Source organism: Vombatus ursinus, unplaced genomic scaffold (genome assembly GCF_900497805.2).
Source record: "Vombatus ursinus unplaced genomic scaffold, bare-nosed wombat genome assembly UNPS02014773.1, whole genome shotgun sequence".
In the NCBI taxonomy this organism is placed as follows: domain Eukaryota; kingdom Metazoa; phylum Chordata; class Mammalia; order Diprotodontia; family Vombatidae; genus Vombatus; species Vombatus ursinus.
Window position 1 is genome coordinate 22,982,091 of NW_020954551.1, and position 26,700 is coordinate 23,008,790.

Below are 26,700 nucleotides of genomic sequence, written 5' to 3' on the forward strand. Positions count from 1 at the left end.
ACAGTCCATGTAGATTCATGAATGGTGTGATAGAGAGGAGTTACATAGATATCTGTCTCACAGGGTTGTGATCTAAATGCATTGTAAATCAGAAAGCACTTAGTAAATGCTTCTTAATGAAATAACGAGGAATAATCTGAAGCTTCATGCATTTTTTCTTACTAATTTCTGATAACTGGATTGTTGGCCTTTTCTCACTCCATCTTTTGTGGCTGCTTTGTGAGTCATTGCTCTGGCTTGTATGACCCTTGGACTTGTTTATTCCTTCCTAGGCTCAGTGTTCCAGCTCTTTTGACCACATAGCATAGCAAAAGGCCATGGATTCTGCCCTTCTACACCCCCTTCTTCTTTCACAATTTCCTCATTTATTTATCCCACTCCCCCAACCTCCCATGATTTCACTGAGTATCAGGAAAACAGAATAGATGGGATCTTTGACAGGAAGAAGTGTGGGTAGGCAGATGGGATACAAGAGTTAACAGATTATTCAGGCATCTTGCTGGGAGACTATAATCTCCAGTATTCCCCCATTTCATGTAGCCAAGTAGTATAAAGAATTATTTTTCATATTTATAATCTTAAGATTAATGAATGAATGAGAATGAACCATTTTAGAGATAGTGTGATTAGGTTTATAAAAGATCTAGTCTGCTTGGAGCTTTTGCATAATGAGTCTGTGTGAAGATGATGACAATGCTATGAAGGGATGGTGATTAACACCATAAGCAAATCCCTTTGTCTTGTTACTTACCAGAGAAGGGATGCTCAGCAGATTTGCCAAACAGCTAGGGTTGATGATACTTCTTTTGTCTGTGGATTAAAATCCATTAACACCTATCTCTGGATTTCTGTGTTTATGACATCTACAAATTGATTTAGAGTATTAAGAAAATAGATGCTTAAAAAAAGCTTCAAAAATATTCTGAATTTATGTGCCCTGGGTTGAAAGGTTTTGAGCAATTCAGATCAGACTTCAGGCTTATGTAAATGTACTCTTCTCCTCCCTCACAGAATTGGATTCTTGATTCAAGGAAATATTTTATTTTCTGCTAAAAATGACAAAAAATAGCTAAAATAAAAGGGCTACCAGTTTCCAAAGATGGACATTTGGGGTGAGAGAGAGGTGAAGGTTACCTTTGATTTATTGTGAAAATGAAAAAAAGCCTTATTCAGAAACCTCTAGATTTTTATTTTGAGACTATCTTTTTTTTCTCATAAAGAAAATAAAATTCAAATGATCACACATGTATTATAGACAAGGACCAGTGAATAAATCCACTGAGATTTAACCATAGGTGTTGGTGCTTTACAACTTACTAAATGGAAGAATACCAAAGAAGCTGTTTTATCGAAAATGTTCCTACACTGGTTTATAATAAATGAGATCTTCTTCCTGGCATCAATGGCAGGCAAGAGCTTAATACTGTTTCCAAGTGGAATGGAATGTCAACAAAGCACTTCTTGGCTAGGAACATTCCTTCTTTTCTTATTAAGACATCAGAGGGATTGTTGACTATCTTTGAACTAAGTGCAACTGTTTCTATTGACTAAAAAAAATTATCAACTCTAAAATCTTTATTAAGTTGACTATGCCATTCCCATTCAGTTTTTTTTTACCCCAAAAAACTCAACTTTTAAATCATTATTTCTCTATTTCCTATTCCTAGTCCATTATGAAAAATCCATTTCAAATATTTTCTCTGATCTTTATGGATCACAATTAGAGAAATTTCAATAAGGTAGGAGAATGAGTTTAAATTAGAATTAAGCATTTTAGCCTCCAAAAGTAATGACATTCTTTCAACCTTTGGAACATTCCTCCAGCCCATCAGTTCAGTTTATCTAGATAAAGTCATGATGTCAGCTGTCAGGATTAAACTCCTAATGCTAACATTGTGAAGAACTTTGAAATAATATATCACAACATAATTTATCATCACTTAAGGCATATTATTAAAGAACAATGATTATTTGCTTTCCCACTGTGACAGATTTCTAACCACCTACAGTTAATTAGCAAATCTCTGTGTGTGTGTATGTGTGTGTGTGTGTGTGTGTATCCCTTTGTGTATTTCTCTTTAGCTAGACTTTTCAACAAACCTGGGGCAAGCAGGACACTCAGCAAGTTATGTCACCTCTCTGAGTCTGTTACCTCAGAAAAGGAATGGGCCAAATAATAGCACATAAGTAGAGGATTGTTGGGAACATGACATGGGGTAATGCATATAAAGTTCATTGTATTCCCTAAAGTGAATTATAATCATGGTATATGATGATGATGATGGTGGTGGTGGTGATGATGGTGATTTATCTTTTGTTGGTGTTCATTTGTAAATGGTCTTGATAATCCATTGCCCTGTTATTATTCTCAAAACTATGACAGAGGTAGATAACATAAACGCCTTTATTGTAATTTTAATATTCATTACAAGGTAGAAGGCACACTGAAAACATCTTTGGTACAACTAATGTAAGAGACATACAGAATGCATGGCTTCATTCTTTTCCCACATTATTTTAATTTAACCTCCTTCTCTAGGTCTTTATGTTTTGAAAGCTTTTTGCTCTGTGTAGCTTGGAGATTGTGGATAGTTAATATTATATCTACTAAAAAAATGTTCTTAAGAACACTGTTATGTCTTGGTTATTATTGGCATAAATTCTCTCTGGCATTAATGATCTAGTACAAGTAGAATGTGTTGGTTGAGTTTTCAAAAATATTTTGTTTGTATTTGTAGCATGGTGATTTGTCACCTGGAAGTCCGTGAAAGACAGTTATCTTTTGATGTAAAATTCTATTCACCAGGTATTGTTTTGCTAGGAATTAAATTTTTGCAACCTGAAACAATATATTACACAAGTTGTACCCTTTTAATTCGGAATCTATCAATAATTCAATAATCATTTATTAAGCATGTATTTTGGGGCAACTAGCTAGAATAGTGAATAGAGTGCTGGATCTGGAATCAGAAAGACCTGAGTTCAAATCTAGCCTTACACACTTACTAATTGTGTGACTTAGGCAAGTCACTTAATCCTGCTTGCCTCGGTTTCCTTTTCTGTAAAGTGAGCTGGAGGAGGAAATGACAAACCACTGTAGTGTCCCCCCAAAGAAAAATGTCTCAAAGAGTCAGACACAACTAAAATAACTGAAAAATAACAAAAACACTTATTAGGTATGAGACATCATGTTAAATAAGTGCTAGGTATACAGAGACAAAAAATTAAACATTGCCTGACATCAGTGAGATTAAATTTAATTAAAGACAATCATAAATAAGTGGAGATAAGTTAAGAGGAACCTTTTATATTATTTCTTGTAGCAGTGGTCTGGTTCCAAGTTGTTACTTTCCATTTATAGAAATTTATATGCATCAGTCATGCATTTGTGTCAATATATTATTGACTAAATTCATACAGATATTGTCCATGTTAGCCCTTTTGATTCCATTCTTGGATCTAGACACTATATAAGATCTGTTGGAAGTTTTTTGAATTTATATTCTGTAATGAGTTTGTTCTATAGTTCTCACATGCTTTTTCTTCCTATAGCTTAGTTATTAAGACTATATATTTGTCAATAAAACAAACAAAATCAACAAATATAGTTGTTGCTTTATTTCTCAGTCATTGAGAATATTTTTTGTAGTATTGGTTTGAATTGTTCTTTAAAAACTTGATAGTGTTCTGTGAATCCAGCAAGTTGTGGAAGTTTCCTTTTATATTCCCCTTTGGTAATTATTTTAAAACTGGTTCTATTTCCACTCCTTAAAAAAAAGATTAAAATTTATTTTTGATCTTTTCTTTGGAAATTTTACAATTTGAAAATATTATTTTTTATTTTTGCTCTTTGTTTTATAAGCATATACACATTTATAAAAGTTTTTATTATTATCTTTATTTGCTTTGTTTATATTGTGATTTCACCTGTTTCATTTGCTATTTTGTTTATTTGATTTTTTTCCCCTCTCATTTTTTATAAGATTGACTAAAGGCTTTTATTGATCAATTTTACTGGTCATTTTGAAGAAACAGCTTTTAGTTTATCATTTCTATAGTATTTATTTTTCAGTTTATCTATTTCCTTATTATTTTAGGTTTGGTTTTTTTTTTGGTGTTCTAATTATTAAATGACTATTTATTTTTTAATATACTTTTGTATTTTGTTAATGTATGTTTATAGGGATAGCATATTTCCCCTGAACTTTGCTTTAGCCATATCCAAGATATTTTGAAATGTTTTTATCATTATAATTTTCTTTTACCTAATTACTACTTGTTTCTCTAATTTTTATTTTGACCCATTTATTATTAATTCATTATTAAATTTCAATTTAAGTCTTTGTCTTGTTTCTGGTTCCTGAACTGATTTCTATTTTTATTGAGATATGGTATGCAAAATATGTATTTTTTTATTTCTCCCTTTAAAATTTTTGCAATATATTTATACTTCAATACATTATCAATTTCTAAAAAGTTTAATGTGATATGGTACTGAGAAATATGTATATTCTTCTGCAGTCTCATTTAGAAGTTGGAATAAGATTTCCTTTTTTTTTAGACTCATCCAAAACTCAGAGAGTGATCTTTGAAGCTCTTGTAATTATTGTGTTACTGCCTATGTTTACATGTAGTTCAGTTAAAAGTTATTTTTTCCATTTAAATGTTAAATCATTGGCAGTATGAGTTTAATATTAATATTGTTTTCTTTTCTATGATTCCTTTAAGCATTAGGAAGTTTCCTTATTTATCCCTTTTTATGTTATGAATTCTTTTAAGTTGTTTGATAGTATTAACAACTTTTTTTTGACTCACCTGATACATGGGGAAGTGAGGAGGGGGACAATCCAGACCCTCATTTTATTCTATGCATTTTTACATGTGTTTCTTGTAAATAACACATTATGAGATTTTTGGCAAACAGTTGCTCTTTTTATTTTATTAGATTATTCAATTCATTACCTTTAAAGTTCTGAGAGTTAGGCTTATTCCTCAATTTATCTGTACTAATTTCTTTTTTTTTTCTTTTCAAATTAGAATATTTTCCCCTCTTCCTCTGCAAACAGAGTACTACAATATCTTTATTTTTGCTTAATCCATTTAGGACAATTTTATTCCCACTGTCTCTATTATCCTCATAGATCCCTTGCTCATTTGTTATTTTTCTCCTAGTTTTTGAATTTTAGTTATTAGTTCCTTTTTTCTTTCTTGCTTTTTACTTAGTTATGTATTTCTCCTTTTGACTTATTGCTTCTTGTTTTGCTTATTAAAGATATTTTTATTATGGAAAGAACAAAAGTAATAGTAACTTCTGTTTTGTATATTTATATATTCATATAATAAATACAAATAAATAGAAGATAAGATCCTTATCCCAATTCAAACTTTCTTATCAATTTAATTTTGTTAAACTTCATGTCAGTAGAAAATGCATACATAGAAAATATTTTGTTGAAGTAATTATCAATCTAATACTAAAATATGTAGGATACTTAAAATAAGTAAGCCTGGACTAGGAAATCATCTGAACTGTCAATTATCATTTATGTAATAGATTGACTCTTACAGGACTATTTGCATATGTATTATGCCAAATATTTTCCCATGTATTATCTTGTTTAAATGTTCATTTTTCATGCTTAAAATCATTAGCCTCATTAATTAGTTAATCTGGAAGTAATACATTGAATTATTGAGTTATGTAACACTATGAGGCACTAGGTGTATAGTGGATAGAGCACTTGACCAAGAATTGGGAAGATTTGAGTTCAAATCCAGCTTCAAATACTTCCTAACTATGTGATCCTTGGCAATTTCATTTAAACTCAGCCTCAGTTTCCTCATCTGTAACATAGGGATAATAATAGCACCTCCCAGGGTTGCTGTGAGGATCTAATGAGACAAGATATATAAAGTACTTTGTAAATCATAAAGTACTATGTAAATTATCATCATCATCATCATCATCATCATCATCATCATATTCTGTGTAACAAATGATGCTAATCTAAAGGTGATATCCATGTTGGATGATTGTATTATTCTGGGTTCTCCTAAACCCTCATTTTTATGGTTTCCACTGTATGTAAAGCTCACTATAGAGATCCATTTTGTCCATTCTTATAGTAGGTGGTCAGTGGTATGCTATGATTTAATATCCTAACCTAAAACATTTATTTCCTTGTTAATTCTTGAAATCCCATCTCTTTAATAATGAAAATACTAAAAGCTCTTAGAATTTTGGGACAAGTAGGAAGGTGATTCTGCCAAGTGAAAAAAGGATGCAGAAAAGGAAAGCAACCAATGAAAGGACAGTCACAAGTGTCTGGCTTCACAATTTTGCATGGTGCTGACCTTTCTCATCTGTTGGACCCCTTTGGAATGATAGTCTCCCTGAAGACAACACCCAAACAAGAGGTGGACCACAAACAAATCTTGCATGCTACGAAAGCCTAATAGTCACAGACCTTTCTGCAGAGACCTTAAGTCTTAGTGCACTGGCAATTCATTTTTTTAAAATAATTAATTAATTTATTTTTAATTTTCAACATTCACTTTTCTGTTTTTTTTCTTGCAGTTGTAGTCAAGTAAAATCTCCCCTTTCATCCTATTCAATTTCATTTTGATTTCTAGCTCTTTTTAAAAAGTCTTTCTCTTTTTTCTAAAGATTTCTTTCCCTCATTATCTTCATGTTTTAAAACTTTTCATTCTGTCTATTCTAGATGTTCATTCACTCCCCCCTCTATGTCCTTATATAGTTCTTAATACCCAATATTCTTCAAAGACTTAAAGCTCCTAGGGGACCTATTTTAGGTTCTTTCTTCTTAACCATTATTGTCTTGTAGATCTTTTTCCTTGTTCCTTTTTTTTCCCCTATTGTGCCCCAGTATTAGAAATGTCAATTCCTGCTGGTGATAGAGAGAATTTCGCCCCATGGTAAACATTTACCTATGTCTGTCTCTGATTTTGTAGTTCCTTATTGACCTTTGCCCTTTCCTTGGTCTTTTCCCCCCATTTCTCTCAAAAGTTCTTCCTTGAGTCTAGCCTTTTAACTCTTTTAGGTGTTGGTTGTCCTCAGAAGTTAATTCCCTTTCTCCTGGGGCTGAAAGAGTGGTCTTTCTAAGAAGTACACCGTGGACGATTATACTCAATGAAAGATCCTCATCTCCCTTTTTAAAATATCTCTCTCCTCTCATGGGAAGGAAACAAACATTTATTAAGAGCTTATCTCACTCTGTGCATAGTGCTAAACATATGAGAATTAGTATCTTATTTGATTCTCCCTATGACCCACTGAAGTAGTTGCTATCATTATTCCCATTGTATAGTTATGGAAACTTTGGCAGACAGTGGTTAAGTGACTTGCCTCGGATCACCCAGTTAGTATGTGTCAGAGGCCAGATTGAATTCAGTCCTACTTAACTCCAGGCCCAGAGTTATATTCTCTGTAGTAACCTTTCCCATCACTGAGACAATATTTCTTCATTCCTTTCCCCTTTATTCTCAACCCTTCCTGTGTCTTTTCACTTATTCTTCTCTATCTACTCTTTTGAGACACTAGAGGATATTTTTTTTCTTCCTCTACCTCTTTATTATTAAACTTGCACTTCATTAGGGAATATCACACATTCCCTTCTATCTTCTTTCTCCCCTCCTCTTTTTATGCATGTTCACCTTCAGAATTTTTATCCCATAGCAAAGACAACACCACCACCACCAATTCACTGTAAGAGGAATGTTGTTTTAGCCCAGAACGTTTCAAGCCTATTTCTTCATCTTCACTTCTGCTTTTATACCCTTTGTCTTGTATGTATATAGAAAGAAATATTTTAATGGACTCTCTGGTGTTTATTTTTGTTATTTTTGGTTGATTGATTTGTTTGTCTTTTTGTTGTTGTTTTTGCTGTCTGCGATGTTTGAGGAACAATTGATTGCTTAAAATGTGGCTTTCTTTCTAAAAATGTTTCAAACATCTTTTTGTTAAATATATATGTTTTCAGGAATGATTAGAATCATATTTGAAAGATAAGTCACTTTGAATTGAATCTTATACTTCTTTATTCTTTGGAAACCAATTAATTCTTGTGGTTTATGGTGAGTGCAGAATGGACTTGTGTAACATGAATTTCATTTCCTTTAAAAATGAAGGTCTCTATCCTGGTCACTTACAGAATGTGCTGTTTGTCCGTGTAAATGTTAAATTTTACCACTATATGTCTTAGAGTTTACAACATAACTGTTTGTTTGTTTGTTTGTTTGTTAGAGGCATTCTCTCAATTTTTTCATTTGACAGTCTGTTTTCTGTGTTCAGAAACGTGCCTATATTATTGCTTGCATTATGAAGTTTGAATTTTGACTTGCTATGTTATTCCGGGAGTCCTATAAACCTTAAGTTGTTTCTATGAATCCTGGCTTCAAGATCAATATATTTGCTCATATGGAGATCATGCTTTATTTTTATATTGTTTTGTTATTGTTAATATTATTTTTACTGCTACTTCTCTTCTTCCGATTTGTCCTTCACTTCCAGGAATTTGCATTCATGATCAGTTAGTTTCTTTTATTTCTTTAGTAAGATTTGCTACCATATATGCAAGTTTTTCTACTCTGCCAATTATTTTTTGTTGTTCAGGTCATTAATTTTCTTTCAATATTTTTATTTCCTTTTTAACCATTTAGTTTCTATGTTCTTTTCAGAATCCACAGGGTCCTGTGAATCATTGGGTTTTCATACATTTTCCTTTTTCTTGAAATATTTATTCATGCCTGTTTTTTTTAACCTGATCAGTAAGAAGTATTCCATTCTGTCGCCCGTGCGCGCACACATACACACACACACACGATATACACACACATAACAATATGTGTGTAAATATATACATATATGTATATTTACACACATACATAAGCAGTTAGGTGGCCTGTATACACACATATCACATGCATACATACATGCATATATACATACATGCAGCTAGGTAGTACAGTGTGGAAAGAGTCAGGAAGACCTGAGTTCAAATCTGGCCTCTGACACTTATACTTACTAGCTGTATGACCCTGTGCAATCACTTAACCCCATTTGCCTTGGTTCTTTACCTGTAAAATAAGCTGGAGAAGAAAATGGCAAAGCGTTCTAGTATCTTTGCCAAGAAAACCCTAAATGGGGTCATGAAGAGTCAGGCATGAATAAAACAACTAAATATGCATGAGTTTGTATATATCAATATATCTATGCCTATATCTATACATATGTGCATATATAGACATATTCACATATGTGCACACATATACATGCATACATATGAATGTGTACGTATACATACACTCACATACCCTATTGTTCAATCTGGTTTTGTTCAAAGTCTTTAATTGAATTTCTTCCTTCTGAGATCTTGGATAATTGTAGTCTTTTTCTTCTTCTTTTTTTCTCTATATTGCTTACTTTCTGACACCCTTCCCTTTAAGAGTATCCTTGGGGGCTGAATTTCCAAGCTGTCTCAGTCTTCTTCCTAGCTGGGCAAGTCAAGATTTATAGCCTTGGTCTCTGCCATAAATGAAGTGAGTGACATAATTTCTGTGGGGAGAAGAGGGATGGGGAATATCCCCATTTGAATTATAAACTCTCTCAGGCTTAGTCAAGTGTCTCACAGCTTCACACAGGTCTCATGCCACAGTTCCCTCTTTTCTCCAGTTCTCTGACTGAGTTGTGTTAACACACAGAGTGCTCCTGCTCCAATGTGCTGTAGAACTCCTCACTACTGTAGCTGCCTGAGCAAATTTTTGCTGTTTGAATCTCTGCTGTGAGCCTGTGAGTAGACTTTTTCAGTCCTGCTACCATAATGATAACCCTCTGGGCAATGGGGAAGAGGGTGCTGAGTGATCATTATGGGTTGCATTTTTACCTCATTTGAGTTCTTGGTGACCTAGACCATAGAGACATCTGAAATTGTTCCATCTCTTGTTCACAATCCCTCTTGGAGAGGTTTGAGAGGTTATAAGGATCCGAGAAAATGCTAAATCCAAAAATGAAATCAAAGGACCTTTTATGTGTAAGCAACACATGAATTTAACAAAAGGGCTTAGTCATTTGGGTTTGTTTTGTGACAGCTGAGTGGAGGATCAACCAGGAACTGGAGAACTACCCAGCAGGCTATTGGAGTAGTCCAGGTATGAGGTGATGAAGGCCTACCCAGAAAGGTGTCAGTGATGGAGGGAAGAAGGCAATGTATATGGGAGATATTGAGAAGGTAAAAAAAAAAAAAGGAAAGAACTTAGCAACTGATAGGATATCGGGAATGAAAATGAATGAAAAGCTTTTGATAACACCCAAGGTTGCAAGCCTGGGTGACTGAGGATAGTGGAACCCTCCACAGTAATAGGGAAGCTGGGAAAAATGGAAAGGGCTTTTTTGGGGAGAAGGATAATGGGTTCAGTTTTGGACTCATTTTTGACAAATTTTGGGGAGAATGTGCTCATTATAGACCCAGATGGCATTGGAGGTGAAAGTGTGGCTGATGACTTTGCACATCCCACCCTCACTTAATTTACCTTATAACTATGATAAATAACAACTCAAAATAACAACACAAAAAGATTTTTTTGAGATTCCAATCTAAGCAAACTCATCTTTTCAGTCTTTTGCAGCATCATTATTAAGGTTCTCATCCATGTAGGGATTAAGTATACTTTCTGGAATTTGTGTTAAGTGATACTTTTCAATGACCTCAAATTCTTCAATTTTTTCTTTCTCTTCAGATTTAAATAGCTCTTTGATTTCATCTTTTCTTCTTATTGTTGATAATCTAAAGCTTTCCCAGTTTCACAACTGCACCTGTTTTATAGCCCATTCATATTTCCCAAGCTTTTTCCTCACGATATTCCTTTAAGATAGGTGGCAGAGTATTATTATCCCCATTTTGCATAGGAGGAAACTACTTTGCTCATGTTCACATAAATAGTATCAAAAGCGTCATTGAAACCCAGAGTTCTTAACTTTGTTATGTCACACTGGGACTTTCTGATACTAAAGTTAGAAGTTAAATATGAAACCTTTCACAAAGTTGATTTTTTTGCCCTTTTCCTGTTACCAATTGAATATTAGGTGGCTTACAGTTTAGACATAATATGCAATCATAACTTGAAGGACAAAAGCAATACAGATACCATGTAAATAAATAGAGAGAATTTCCACCTTCTGAGATATGCTGACTACTAAAAGTGGGCCCTGTATATTTGGTTCAGAATTTTCCTAGAATCTGAGGCAACATATGTAGTAATAGCAGCAGCAGCAATAGCAATGGTAGCAGTAGCAGCAGCAGCAGCAACTGCAGAAGCAGTAGTAGTACTAGTAGCAGTAGTATTAGTAGTAGTAGTAGGTACTGGTGATGGTGATACCAATGACAACAATAACAATAGAAACAACACAATGTGATGCATAGTTTCTTTTTTGTTTTTACAGAAGGCAACACACAAAAAGTACTACATAGAAACATTTATTTTTCTTGATTCTAATTCAAGATGAATTGAACATATGGGTTTCTTCAACATCTGTTTTTCTTTCCTTTATTTTTCTTTTTAATATCATCATGGGGCAACCATCACTCACTTAGATTCCTCCTATTTTCTTGGGAAATAAATCTGGTGACCAGTATGTCTGTTATGACTCTAAGAATTTTCATTCCCCTTGGGAAGGAAGTTGGAAACTTTTATTATTTCTTCAGAAGAGCAGCAGGAGGCAGACAGATTTTTATTTATTTATTTATTTATTGCCAGCTTTCACAGACAGTTAATTAAAACCTCGCCTGCTCTAGGGCTGTATTGCCAACCACATGGGATTTGAGTTAAATGGCCTTAACATCATCAAGAGGGACAGCTACTGGTTTTGGCTATGCCCAAGAATCTTATTCGTCTTCATTTCAGATTGAGCTTTTGCACGAGGTCTATTGGTTGCTATTTCACTGAGTTCTAGAATGTGATATGAAACTCATTTTTGATCCAGGAAAGACAAATTGAGATTTAAAATTGCATTTGTTTTATGTTACAAAATATATATATGCAATAGGCAGGTCTTTTCCATATCCTGCATGATGAAATGACAAAGAGTTTTTCTTACTACAATCTGAAAGCTATTTCTGTTCTCTCTTTTGTCATCTTTTAATGCGACTACACCTGCAGGGGGTCAATTTCTCATTACTAGTGGTTTTTAAGTAATATGCTATTAACATGCATGTCTGTAGTAAATGAAATCAGAATCTTATAAAAAGATAAGGTCACATGTAGAATTAGCCATTAAACAACTCCAGGAGACTGATAGCTTTGTTGATGTTGACTTAGATGTGTTCTGCATTATATAAACAGGACTCACCATCCCGTTTTTATAAGAATACTTGACAAGAAATAGCTTGGTTAAGTGGACAGAGTACTGGGTTCAGAGCAAGGAAGACATTGGTTGAAATCTCAATACTGAAACCAGAGATAAACAGAGAAGGAGAAACAGAGAGAGATAGAGAGAGAAGTGAGATGGAGGAGAGAGAAAAAGACACAGGGAAAGACAGAGAGAGGAGAGACAGACAGGCAGATAAAGACACAGAGAGACATACGTACAGACAGAGGGAGAATGAGACATGGAGAAAGGCACAGAATGTACGATCCTAGGAAGTCTCAAGAGAGTATGTTGTAGACAAGAAGACGATACCTGTATCAGTGAATGTAGCTCTCATTATTATTGAAGTGATGGGTCTAGTCTCTCTTTTTTCTGTCTCTCTGTTCTTGTATTTGTCTCTCTGTCTCTGACCTATTTTATTCTGTCTGTCTCTGTATCTGTCTTTGCTCTCAATCTCTCTATGTAGATACACATACATATTTGTGTATATAAAACACACATATATTTAACAAAAATAGCAAAAAAAATAGTTTGTGTGCCTGTACAATTCTATTGCATATTGAAACAAAAGAATAATAACAAGATAGAGATGCTCCTGGGTCATTTCCATTCGAATACCACTTAAAAAAGAAAAATAAAAGATTAGAAAAATGAGATAATAATAAACATAACCATAAAATCTTAAGAAATATAGAAATCTCTAGGGCTTAACTATCAAATCTTTGTTGAGTTTCCTTTGATGACAGAATTACAGATCTTTCAAGTATTCCTATATGATTTAGCTGAGATTAATGCTGTCTTCTTAAAACCATTAAAATTCCCACACCTTGCTCATCACCATTGAGCAATTAGTATCTATGAGCTATTTTGATATAATAATTAGAGGTACTTAAGGATACTAACCCACTTTGAGAGATTAATGGGAATTTAACATTTTCTCACTTACTTGAATGTCTAATATTTTTATTCCCTGCTTCAGGAAGGGTAATTTATGGTGTATGAATCTGGAAACACATAGTTCCTTAATAGCATCAGGGTTTTGAACAATTTGTTCTTCACAAATAAAGGGCAGCTCATTAAACAAAGAAATGAACTGCCCCTAAAACAATCAACATCAACTTTTAATGGAACCAAATAGTAAATAATGAATTGCCATTAGAGGGGACCATATAATTATAAGAAGTTGCATCAGCTTCCTTTTCTCATCATCTTTTCACAAAGGAAAAAGAGACATTAAAATGAGAAGGAAGTAAATTTTTCCTCTATCTCCATTCTATCTTAGATGTGAACCACAGCCTTGCACTAGCTACCTTGTTTTATGACTGCCAACTCTGTGGGCAATCTTAAACAACTTTGCTTGCTCTTAAATGTGAGAACAGCTGGGAATACTGAGCGGTGGAAGTGATATTATCCACCAAAGCAGTGGATTATAACACCATTTAAAGATATGTCTCTGAGTACTGAAAAAACTCCAGTTGATTAAAGAATTGTTTTTTATGCGACAGAGATATGTTGTAGTTACAGGGGTGGGGAATCTGAGGCTTTGAGGCCACATGTAGCCCTTTAGGTCCTCAAATGCGGCCCCTTCACCGAATCCAATTTGTTCTGTAAAGTTTGGATCCAGTCAAAGGGCAACACTTGAGGACTTAGAGGGCCATATGTAGCTTCAAGGCAACAGTTTTTCCCACCCCTGTAAGCAGGAGGACTACTGGTTTGATAGATTAAAGACTTGTACTCAAGTCCCTGTTCTACCTCTTACTAATAATCTCAGGTTGGGCAATTAATTTCTCTAAACCTCAGTGTGCCCATCTGCAAAATGAGGAAAATAATCACTGCAAACATCACTTTCTAGGGTTGTTGTGAGGAAAATTGCTCTGTTTTTAAGTCAGGCTTATCACACGTCTTCTCCACACTGCCTCAGCTGGGAAACTTGACTCTTACTTAGAGAAAACAAACAAACAAACAAACAAACAAACTGAGGACATTCATCATGACCTCATACTTTCCCCCTTCTCTTTACCATAATACCATGTGCCACCATCTCCCATTCCCTCCTCCAGTATCAGACAATGAGGGGCCCCTTCTCCTTGCCAAGGCTAGCCCTCTGCATGTGTCCTTGATTTCATCTCCTCTTTTTTTCTTTCTCCAGCAGATAGCTCCATCAATCATTACCTCTATCTCTCTCTAATCTCAGAACTTTCTCTGTGCTTTTCCTTGCTGTCTGCCCTCAAACAGGCCCAAGTGTTTTCCATCCTAAGAAAAGGAGAGCTTTTACTGATTCTTACCATGTCCTCAAAGTAAAGTCCTATATCACTCTTTTTTTTGGAGATAAACTTCAAGAAAGAAGGTGAAAGAGAAAGAGAAGGAGAAGAAAAAGAGGAGGGGGAAGAGGCAAAGGAAAAGAAGGAGAAAGAGGAGAGTGAGGGGGAAGGGAGAGAAGGAAAAAGGAAGAAGACCACTTATTTTTTTCTCACTCATTTCCTAGTCCCTTGCAGTCTCATTTCCCCTAAACTGAAATTCATCACTTACAAAGTTGCCCATAATATTTAATTGCCAAATCTGATTTTGTTTATTAAATCCTCGTCCTTTTCAAACTATCTGTAGAATATAACATTGTTGACAACACTCTCATCCTGAATATTCTGTACTGTTTACTCCCAACCCCCAAAACAGCCCTGTGTTGTCATTGTTGTTGTTTTCCCCAACTTCTGGGTGTAATTTACACAGTGAGGGAATTTGGTAAATAGGCACCCTATGTTTTGACAAATTGTCATATCACACTTTGTAGGGATCTGTTTCTCTTCTCAGTGATACTTTGATTTCCTCCATTAGTTCTTAAGGCATAGAAGAAAACAGACAGCATGGTGTAGTTTATGTATTATTGGACTTGGAGTCAGGAAGACCTGGTTTTAAATTCAGTTTCTGATTCTTGCTACCTGTGGGACCTTAGGCAAACCACTTAATTTCTCTAGGCTTTCTTTTTCTCATCTGTCAAATGAGGGGGTTGGAGTTGATGACCTCATAAATTCCTTCCTTCTCTAAATTCCCTGAATCAGCTTCCAAGCTTAATGGAAGAAGAGTATAAGGGAATGAAGGTGGTTAATATTCCTACCTCTCATAATTTGACCAAAATGAGAATGTCAGTAAACTGGACTAGCCCACATTGATTTCTTTCTCCCTTCTCTAGCCCTAATCCTGTTCCTTCCAGGCTGGTGACATTGGATGTCACAGTACGAAAGAGCAAGAATACCAAAGCTTCATATTTGTTATGAATATTAATGAATCAAATAGGATTAACGACTCTATTTTAAAGAATTAATGGAAAGAGGTCATGATAATGAATGGGGTCATTGCTGTACTGTTTTACATTCATTAGAACAATTGAGTACTCTCCAATTGGAACACTTCCTTCAGTTACACAACACATACTAATTGGCAAGATTACCAAAATCCTATGCTTTAACTGACCTTTTCTTTCTTAGGCTATGTGAGACAGTTTTGCTGTGTCCACAGTATAATTAATACTGGGTAAAGGGTGATGGGTGTGTACATGTATAGAGAGAGCCATGTCAGAAAAAAAATAGAAAAAAATGACAATAGACATTGTATATGATGTTTCAAGAATTTAATAATATTTCCGAGCACATGGGTTAACAGTGTTGTTGTCATTGTCTTCTGACGTTCTAGGTTCAAATCCTCCCCTTCCTTTGGAATACAGGGTGAAAGAACTTCAGTTACCCTTCCTTCTTACTAGACTCCCAGCCTCCTACAGCTATGAAGATGCAGCCAACCCAAAGAGGATACATTAGATGTCTGCTTTTCTTCATGTTAAAATTAACAACAGCCATTGAAATACCAATCTCAGGTAATATTTTGGATCTAATAAATATTGGTTGAAAAGCTATGATTGTGGATAGAGAAGCTGGCCTGAGAACCAGGAAATCCTGACTCCATGTCCTGGTACTGACACATAGTAGCTGTGTGATGTTGGACAATTCATTTAACCTCTCAAGGCCCCAGGGAATTCTCCAAGATATTAGTTGAATGTCAAGGGATGATTTGCATTGTTAGAGGAGTTTCTTTTTTTTTCCCAACCAAGAATTTCAATGAAGTCACAAAAATATAACAAATCATTGTTATAATTTATATTTATATTTTGGATCCAAGATAGGGAAAGGCTGTCCCTCCTGTCCCTCCTATCTCCTTTGACTAGAGCCTCTTGTAGGTGGCATGGTGCCAATCAAGTTGCCACTTCAGCAGTTATCCAAAGCTGATTTCAGGTTTTAAACTGTTTTCCCTTTATACTTAAATAAAAGTTTTTGAAGGGAATAATGTTTGTGTGTGTGCGCATATGTGTGTGTACTCAAAAATGATCTTATCAACTATGGATAAAAAAAATTCAAATAAGGCTTCATATTCTTTAGATTACTATGATTATTCATTTTTTATCTCTAGAAGATGTACATATCTATATATACGTATATGTACATCTAGAGATATATTTGAGAGAGATATAAATCATACAGGTAGATAGAAAGATAGATATGGAGATAGATAAAAATGATAGAGATATATTTTAAAAGTTTGTGGAAGAGAAGAGAAGGGAGGGAGAAGGGGCAGGAGGAAGGAAGGAGGAAGGAAGGAAGAATAGGAGGAAGAAGGAGAGAGTCTATCATTCTCACTTTACATATGAGATCTGAGGTCACAGAGTAACAAGTGACAGAGGAGGGATTCAATCTCCATCCCAATCCATGCCTTCTTCTATTGCATCCCACTACTTTGTCACTGAGTGTGTCTCAGTGTTCTCCCCTATAACATAGAAATATTGGACTACATGAGATTAAAGGGCCTTTCCAGCTCTTAATATATTTAAAAGGGGGGGGTGTAGGTGGGGCTCATTGATTTTTTTTTTTCATTTTTGAAAGTGAAATTGGTTTTGTGCTATTTTTTTTGAATAGACAATGAATAAGGAAAAGGATGTGATTTCAAAGGAAACCTCTGAGACTTGACTTTTCTCCCTTTTCCTTCCCAGTCCTACCCCATCTGTGTTTGGGATTTCTAACATAGATCCTGTCTCCTTTGATTCTCCTCCCTCTTTTCCCTTAAGCCGTTCTGCTTCTTCCTCTCAGCAGCATCTCCATCAGCCCTAAAGTTATCTTCTGAGGAAGGGGGATTTCTACAAATTATTGATTATTCTGCACCACCTATTTGTCTTGCTTCCTTGTTAAAATCCTTAGTATTCACGGAGTGTAATGTGCTTTGAAAACAATTGTTGTCAAATACTGATGGAATGTTTTTGGAGGCACTGAATATTTTTACATGCATTTCAGGGACTCTAGAGTCCTCCTTGGAAAATGCAGCTGACTCAGATATCCCATTTGAATGTCAAAGAGTCTGCTGCTTCTGTAATTGGCCTAATTATGGAGAAAAGGATTTAAAATGTTGACTGTATGTTTCTATAAATACCCAAAGGTTATTATATCCATTCCCTGAATAATTAGCTTTTTCTGAGCCTTTACAAGCTGGACAAATATGAGAAGGAATAATATTCTAATAAACATGGTGTTCACAAGGTATTAACTGATATCTAAAGGATGGTTACCGTGATAATTTATTCCTCATCACCTTGAAGTATAATGCAGAGCTGTGTAATCTGAAGGGCAATAAGGTTGATCAAACTGTGACCAACACTTGCCATAGCCACATACAAGCAATATGCCCCAATGGATATCATTATTGAATATGAACATTTACCCATATCTCATGCCTGAAGATTGAACTTGAGCTAATATCCTTATACCATGGGAAAAGTCAACAGTTGAACAAAGAGATAGACACATTTAGTTGGAAGAAAGCTTAGAGATGGTCTAGATGAGGTAGTGAAATAAATAGAGCACTGGACTTGGAGTCAGGAAAACTTGAGTTGGAATCCTACCTCAGACAATTAGCTATATGGCCCTGAGCAAATCACCTAACTTCTAGGACTTAGTTTCCCCAGCTTTAAAATAGGGATGATGATAATACCTACTTCCCAGAGTAGTTACGACCAGTTATACAGTGTATGTAAATCATTTTATAAATCTGAAAAGGTTATATCAATGTTACCTGATATTAATAGTAGTAGTTGCAGTAATGATAATAATAATTTGTTTCTACATCTATAAAGTGAAATAATAATAATAATTATTATTATTGTTGATGATGTTAACAACAACCATCTTACATTATGTTTGGGGAGGCTAAAACTAAAAGAGAGGGAAATACTACTATTAAGGGTCTCACAATTTTATATCCTCTGTAGCTCTATAGGTTTCTCCTAAACTTCCTGCTTTATTATTGAACAAATCACTTAACCTTTTTCAGCCTCAGTTTTCTTTTATATTATTATTCCATTATCTCTTGGGATAGAAATAGCACTTACCTCACAGGGTTGTTGTGAGGATTAAGACATTTTTGCAAACTTTAAAGAATGATATAAATGTCAGCTGCTTCTGCTAGTGATATTACTAACACAAATAGCTAGCATTTATACAGTTCTTTAAGGTTTGTGAAGAGCTTGTTAGCTGGTTTAATCCTTACAACAATCCTGAAGGAAAAATGCCATTATTATCCTCCTTTTATAGGTGAACAATATGAAACACAGAGACATTAAGTGACTTTCCAAGAGTCTTGCAATTATTAAGTATCTAAGGTAGGATTCAAACTTGGTCTTCCTGACTACAAGTTGTGGATTCTAGTCATTCTGCCACCTCAGTATACTTATTACTACTCGTATTTATGCTTATTGCTGCTGTTTTTACTACTACTACCACTACTACTACTACTACTACTACTACTACTACTACTACTACTGCTACTGCTGCCGCTGCTACTAGTAGTAGTATTACTACAACTATTATTATGACTGCCACCAATTATTTAGTAGCTTGAATAACACTCTGATTTCATTCAGCAGCAGCATTCTAAGTCACTCTAAAGAACCTTTACAACCATGTAGGTTGTAGGTTGACTATAATCCAAGCTCCGTTCTCTGGCCACAAGCAGTAATGACTATAATGATGTACAGAGAGTTCAATATAATTGGATAGAAAACAGAAATAGAAGCAAGTGATATAATGCAAATAGTACCAGAACAGAAATGGGAGCCATGGGTTCTAGCCTGTGGTTTCTCAATCCTTAGTTGTGTTACCTTTGATCAACCCTCTGTGTTACCAAGGATTGTAAATTAATTGGACTGACTTTTACAGTCCTTCAGCTCTAAATCTCTGCTTTTAAACATGGCACTAATGTTAAGATGTCTAGTTATGCGTGTCCTTCTCAAAGTCCTAAGAAGTATTAGAAAGAAGTCGGTAAAAACTCTACTTCATAATTGTGATTCTTTTAAAATCTGTTCTGCCTACTGGAGTTGAAGAAAAGCTAGATTGCTGTACAGATGTCCAGCTAAAAGCACTCATCCATAACTTGCAAGAGTATATAGCAAATTATAGAGTAAGAGAAGACTGTGAATAATAAAAAGTATTTATAAGCGTAAAATATTCTTTCTAACTGTGGGGTGATATTCAAATTTTTGCTGATTCTTTTACTTGTCGAGTATGGTAGTCAGCAAAGATGATTAAAGCTCTTGCAATGCCAGCTTTAACATGACTTTGAAAGTCTGATTTGTAAATGCGTATGTTTTAAATTTAGTTAAACAGGTCCCAACAATCACAGAACAGTCAACAGTACAAGTCGCATTTCCTTTTGATGAATACTTTCAGTTTGTCTGTGAAGCTAAAGGAAACCCAGAACCAACGTAAGTATTACTATACAAGATTAAACTTAGAAAATATACAACATCTCTGTAAGTCTATTTTGTCTTTTTACTCTGACATGTTAATCTTGCACTAAGAAACTGCATCAATTCAAATTAAGAGAGATGTTTTGGAATCTAAGATAGAATCCTGAGTAAGGAGTCAAGAGACTTGGATTCTAATCCTGGTGTTGTACTAATTTGATGTGTGATGCTGGGCAAGTCACTTGAACTCATTGGAACTCAAGTTCTTCATCTGTAAAATTAGAATGAATTATGTGACCTCTAAAGTGCTTTCCAGTTGTAACATTCTGAGATTTCATAAATTGTGGTGGGTTTATTTTTTTTAAATTGTAACGCACATGTCTACAAACATGCAATTATTTTGAGAATTTTTATTCAATTGATCAGTGAGTTAAACCTATTTTTAATTTGTAGCAGAAAACAGGGTTCCAAATCATCAGCAGTTGTATAATTCTCTGTTCTGTGCTCTAGGCAAATCTCTAACTTGATCATTTGAAGAGAAGGTTCTGACCTATACTGAGAGAGGAAGTTCCTTTCTTGGCACTTTACATCAATGAAACCACAAGTCCAATACTTCTCTCTCCTTTCTTTAGTTCAGCAAATAAATGGAATCTAAGATAATTTAGTGGTGGATGTTTTTCAGAGATAACTATGTATTATCTCCCTTCAGTCTCTTGCATGGGTTAGGTGATCTTCATTTTGTTCACTTTTATCACTTCTACTGACAGAAAACTCCTCTGTAAAGTTTTAAAGTAGCTTGAACCACCAAGAGATTTAATAGGCTTCTCAAAGTTACACAGCAAGTATGTAGCAGAGGCAGGTCTTGAGCAAAAATGTTCCTAACTCCAAGGTGCCGTCATATAATGTACATCAGATATCCACAAATCAAATTTTCTTACTGTTGCTATATTATTGAAGTGCTATTCAGTGAAATAAGCTCTGAACTTGGAGGAGTAAATGGACCTGGATTAATTTCCTAGCTCCCATATGTGTCATGTATGCATTAATGGGCATATCACTTATGTGGCATCTAAAAAATTCAGTGCTCTTGTCTGAAAAATGGGACTGATAATGTTTTTATTGCTTATGACAACAGTTTAATTCTATTCACAGAAAAGGGTTGTAACAAAAGGGTTCTGTAAGCCTTAGCATTATGTACATATGATCTAAAATTAATATTATTCTTTGCATTTCATATAGATTTGGACAAAAAAGATAAGTTGCTCCTTGATTACATTAGACATTACCACCAGAAAATTAGTATATGTAGGGCCACACGATATATGTATTCACCCTTGAGACTCTCCTTATAAGTTCTACACTGATGCTTTATTGTGATTTAAAGGTGATACAGAGTTCTTAAAAGCTTTGACAGTAGAATACAAACTCTTGTAAATCCTACCGAGCTAGAAGATTTTGATTATATACCTGTTGACAGATTATGTATGTGCTACCTGATGAGTCTAGGTAAATTAGAAAAGAAAAAGTTCAACATTAGATTGCTAAATGATGATTTTTTTTGTTTTGGCCAAGTCTGTGAGAAGAATGAATACATATACACAATTTAGGGCTAAAATTCACCTAGTTCTTAAAATAATTTAGTTGTTACTACTTTTAATATGTAGTCTTTGTACAATTGATAATTTGAAATACTCCTGGATTATCTAACTTCCAGATTTAGCTGTATACTATAAATAGAACCAGAAGACAACATGATTTCAACAAAATGGGAAAAATAATTGGAAAAAATAACTTCATATTTGAAGAGATAAATGAAGGAATTGTCAGATAACCCCAGTGTGCTTGCCAACAAGTGCTGGAAAGGATGAAGTAACAAAAAAAATTCAATGAAGAGCTTGACAAAATCATCTAAACCAAGGTAGCCCATGTCTTATCATTGGTGACTCCTTGTAAATATAGGCACAGAAAAGGACAAGAGAAAAATGAAAATATGATTCAGGTCAAGAAATGACAGAAACCAAGAGTTACAGATTGCTGAGAAGTCCAGTACATATATCTGTAATGTTTTATTCAAGAGCAGAGTTTTCAGATGTTGGTCATTCCAAGCAACAAATAACATCATAAAAGATAAAGTTGACCATATCTTAACAGATTGGATGAGGATGAATGATTTGAGACGGTTACTTCAAGATAAGCAGTCTATGTGTAACCAGATCATCATCTGGGTATAAGAAATATTAAAATAATGGTTTATAAACATTTGTTAAAAGGTAAAGATGCAAATGAAGTACTTTGTACAATTTTAATAGAAAGTATCTAAATGATCTGTTGGTAATGAAAAATGATAAATGGACAAAACTAAAAATGTAAACTTTTCTTTATTAATTTTACCGATACAAAACAGCCACCACAACAAATAGGTGAAAGAGTAAAAACTAAAAAATAAAACCCTCATAATCTTGTTGCTAGTTGAAAAGATATAGTAGGCAAGGAAAAAACAAAAATAACACTTACACTCATTTGAAAGTCGTCATGGGATGTGGGAAGAGGATGAAGGACTCAGTAAGACTACTTTTCAAAACAATGAAAAACAGTTGAGAAAAATAATATCTACTGAGCATTTGACATAGGATCAAATTATACCAACTCATCTAAAGGGTTTGTGTTAATAGAAGCAAAGGGAAGACAACAGTCAAATATAAAGTAGAATAGATTGATGGGAGAATAATGATCTATTCTCATTGGTGATAAAGGAGAAATCACTACGTTTGTACTCTAATTCATCACTACCATATGCACTATATGGTGACAATGCTAAGGAAGTTGTGGGACCTCATCAAATACACATATATAAACTGTGCAGGAGGTGACACAATTTTAAAGGCTTCAGGAATTAATTGTCAAGACATCTCCATGAAGAGCTGATTCCATATGAATAAAAAATGTTATGGATGGTGCTTTTATAAAAATCAGACAAGCAAGACACTATCAGGAAGCAGTAATTCATATGCCTGCTTTCTCCTATCTATTCACTCAAGTGTATCCTAGATGAAAGTATGGGAAAGGCATAACCAGGCTGTTACAGATGCTATTTTTATATCACATCACATCATTATCATTAAGCAACTGTGTGGGAGATATAGATAACACAAAATTCACCTTTTATTCTCTACATATTGTAAAATTGATTTAAAATCATAGGACAAAATGTAGGCTTAAAGAGACTATTTAGTGACTGGCAGGAAGTAGCACGGTGGATAGAGCACTGGCCCCAAAGTCAAGAGGACCCGAGTTCCAATTTGGCCTCAGACATTTACTAGCTATTTGACCCTGGACAAGTCACTTAACCCTGATTGCCTCAAAAAAAAAAAGTTTGTCCAAAGAGGTCTCCAACATATACATGAAAAATCTGCAAGATTCTCTAGGAGCTGTGACAATTTATATAAATGTATTCACCAATCCTCAAATCATTGACATCAAATGAGATATCAAACTTGGAGACACATTCACTTCAGATTTTGGCCAGTGTGGCTCACTTTAAAGACTAAGAGTTTACTTATTGATGGTAAAGTCATCCATATTGTCTTGCTTACAGAAGATATCATAAATGCACTGAGCTCTGGAACAGTACTCAGTGTCCTTTGCGCAATTCACAACAATAAGCCTGACTATCCACTTTAGGAAACCAAACTGGATGAAAAATGTATAATGCTAAGATGCTACTATATAAACAACTCAGCATTGGGATATCAATATTTGCCACACACACACACACACACACACACACACACACACACACACACTACACAAACACAAAATTCTAGACAGAAAATAAGCTAGACCCAGCATTATGTAAGTGAAAGTGATCAGATTGTATCATCTTTGGGAAATAGTATAGTACAATCTGTCTCAAGATGTTTGATACTACAAAAAATAATAAAAAATATTTTAATAATAATATTCTCCCAGTTTTACCATAGAATTACAAATTACAAGGGAAAAAAATACAATCTTGTGAGAGGTAAAATCACAAATAAACTGAACAATGGAAACATTCATGTTTTTTCTGAAGTAGGCTTCTGAATTTTAAAGGTGGCAACTTATATTCTACCAATGATATAATGTACCTTCTTGAGATTGTGCATGTTGAAGAAAAAAAAATGTTGAGTATAACACTTAATAAAAAAAAATGAGAGAAAACAGACTGACAGCTCTACTATTACAGATGTATTTCTGATAAAGGGGAAAATGAGAATTTGCCTTCTAATGAGGGAGCTAGGAGGCACAATGGATATAGCACTTGACCTGGAATCAGGAAGATTGGAATTCAAATTCAGCCTCACATACTATTAACTTTGTGACTCTGGGCAGTTTATTTAACCTCTGTCTACCTCAGTTTTCTCACCTATAAAATGCAGATAAAAAGAGCACCTACCTTTCAGGGTTATTGTGAGGATTAAATCTGATAGTATTTGTAAAGCAATTAGCATAATACCTGGCAAAGAGAAGGTGCATAATAGTATTTTTCCCCTCCCTCCCTCCCTTCTTTGTTTCCTCTTTGCCTCCCTTCAATTCCTTCCTTCCTTCCTTCCATTCCTTCCTTCCTTCTTTCCTTCCTTCCTTCCTTCCTTCTTCCTTGTTTGTATGATGAGTATATCCTTCTTCAAGATAAAATGACGAACAAGTATCAAACGGTAATCAGGTAATCAAGCATGGAAAGGGAAAGGGTAAGAGTGGAGCTATGAACAACACTGGTATCCTTATACCAATGGGACTTATACCAGTGAAATCATGGACTCCCCAAAATTCCTCAGCTGTTTTAAAGCAGTAGTTTATATTTTAAATTGATTTGTGAAAATCCAGTTTGGTGAAAACGTTGAATTAGGATATTATGACATGCTGAATTAGTATCGAGAATGCTTCAGTTAACAAAAGGCTTCTTCATCAGCAGAGTGAATTCAAGACCAGTTGTTTCATATTTCTTCTAGGATTAAATATCTCACATTTCTTTTCTTTTCTTTTCTTTTCTTTTCTTTTCTTTTCTTTCTCTTAAAGCCTTATACAACCTGGCCCTAACCTTTGGACATTACTGTCCCTCCATACTCTGCAACTCAGTCAAACTGGCCTTCTTTGTTGGTCCTCACATGCAATACCCCATGTCCCTTTTCTGTCCCTTTATGCTGGCTACTCATACACGTTCCTCAAACGTATTTCCTCCTTGTTGTTATTATATTGTTTATCCTTCCAAGCAGACCATGCCATCAGGGAGGTGATGCCATGACATGCAAGTGAATTGGATTTAAGCGAGGGAGGGCTGTGCAAAGTCACCAGTCTCATTTTCTCCTCTGGAGCCATCTGGGTCCAGTGGCGAGATATAGATCAGGACAACTGGAGATGGCCCTGGATGCAGTGAGAGACTTTGGCCTTTAAGCTTTAAGTCTTTAACAGGTCTCAGTTTTACTGAGGCAGCATTCAATGATTAAGGCTAGGTAAAAAAAGATGAAGCAGAGAATGGCCTCTTTACTTAGTTAAAAAAAAAAAACCCTTCTGGGAGGGGAAGACCCTCAGGGTTTCCGGCCAAAACAGAAACAATTGCTATTTACATTCACTCAGAGCCAGTCTGGGCCCAAACAATGACTATGTTGGGCTTGGCCTGGGAAATCATTTCCTCCTTACCTCCACTTGATAATGTCTCTCCCCTCCTTTATGACTCAACTCCACCACCATTTTCTGCATGAAGCCTTTCCTGATCCTTGTAACTACTAGTGCCATCCTTCCCACACTGTATTTATCAACTTGCATATGTTTTATTAATCATTTTATACCTTATATATTTTTTTTTGCATCAGAATTTTAGCAACTTGCAAGTAGGGACTATTTTAAACTTTGTATGCATTGTCTAACAGTGCCTGGAAATTACTAGCTGCTTAGCAAATAATTGATTAATTGATTGTTTGGAGTCCACTTTAAAATGATTCTGTTTTTAAAAAAAATCTAATTTGCACACATTTCTTCAGAATTGCATATACTGAATAAATTCATACACTGAGATATCTAAGTCACACGATGATAATATTTGAGACCTGGAAGGGACATTAGAGATCATTTCATATAACTTGCTCATTTTACAGATGATCAGACTCATGACTTCCTATCCATCTAATAGAGACACATCCTTAATGAAAATTGATCGTTTGACAGTGTGTTAAACATTCTCTGGGAGACATTATACCTCGATTATGTTTTCAACACCCCTTAAATCATATTTTGATAACTCAATGGAACATTAAATATTAACTCTGCAATGTGTAATGTCTATTCTTAATAGAAAATGAACAAAATTAAAACTTTAGCAATTTTAATGGTAATAATCCAATCACTACACTTTATTTCTTCATGACCTTTACTTTCCACAGGGTCCATTCATCTGTTCATTGATTCAGCAAGTATTTCTTGAGTATCAGTTATTTGCATAGAGTTCTAGGTTAAGTACCTGGATAAATAAATCAAACAGAGATATAAGATTGTGTTACTCACCTCCAGA

The 26,700-nt window shown here is 34.7% G+C and overlaps 1 protein-coding gene across 5 annotated transcripts in view; it reads left to right on the plus strand.

The window, feature by feature from the left end:
• Window positions 1-26,700, plus strand: part of CHL1 (cell adhesion molecule L1 like) — a 279,234-nt gene that overhangs the window by 137,749 nt on the left and 114,785 nt on the right. For all 5 annotated transcript variants that reach the window (XM_027863960.1, XM_027863965.1, XM_027863963.1 and 2 more), the window contains 2 exons: window positions 16,070-16,247; window positions 20,069-20,174. In XM_027863960.1, coding sequence (XP_027719761.1) covers window positions 16,157-16,247; window positions 20,069-20,174 — 197 coding nt within the window. In that variant the 5' untranslated portion in view covers window positions 16,070-16,156. The remainder of the gene's footprint in view (window positions 1-16,069; window positions 16,248-20,068; window positions 20,175-26,700) is intronic.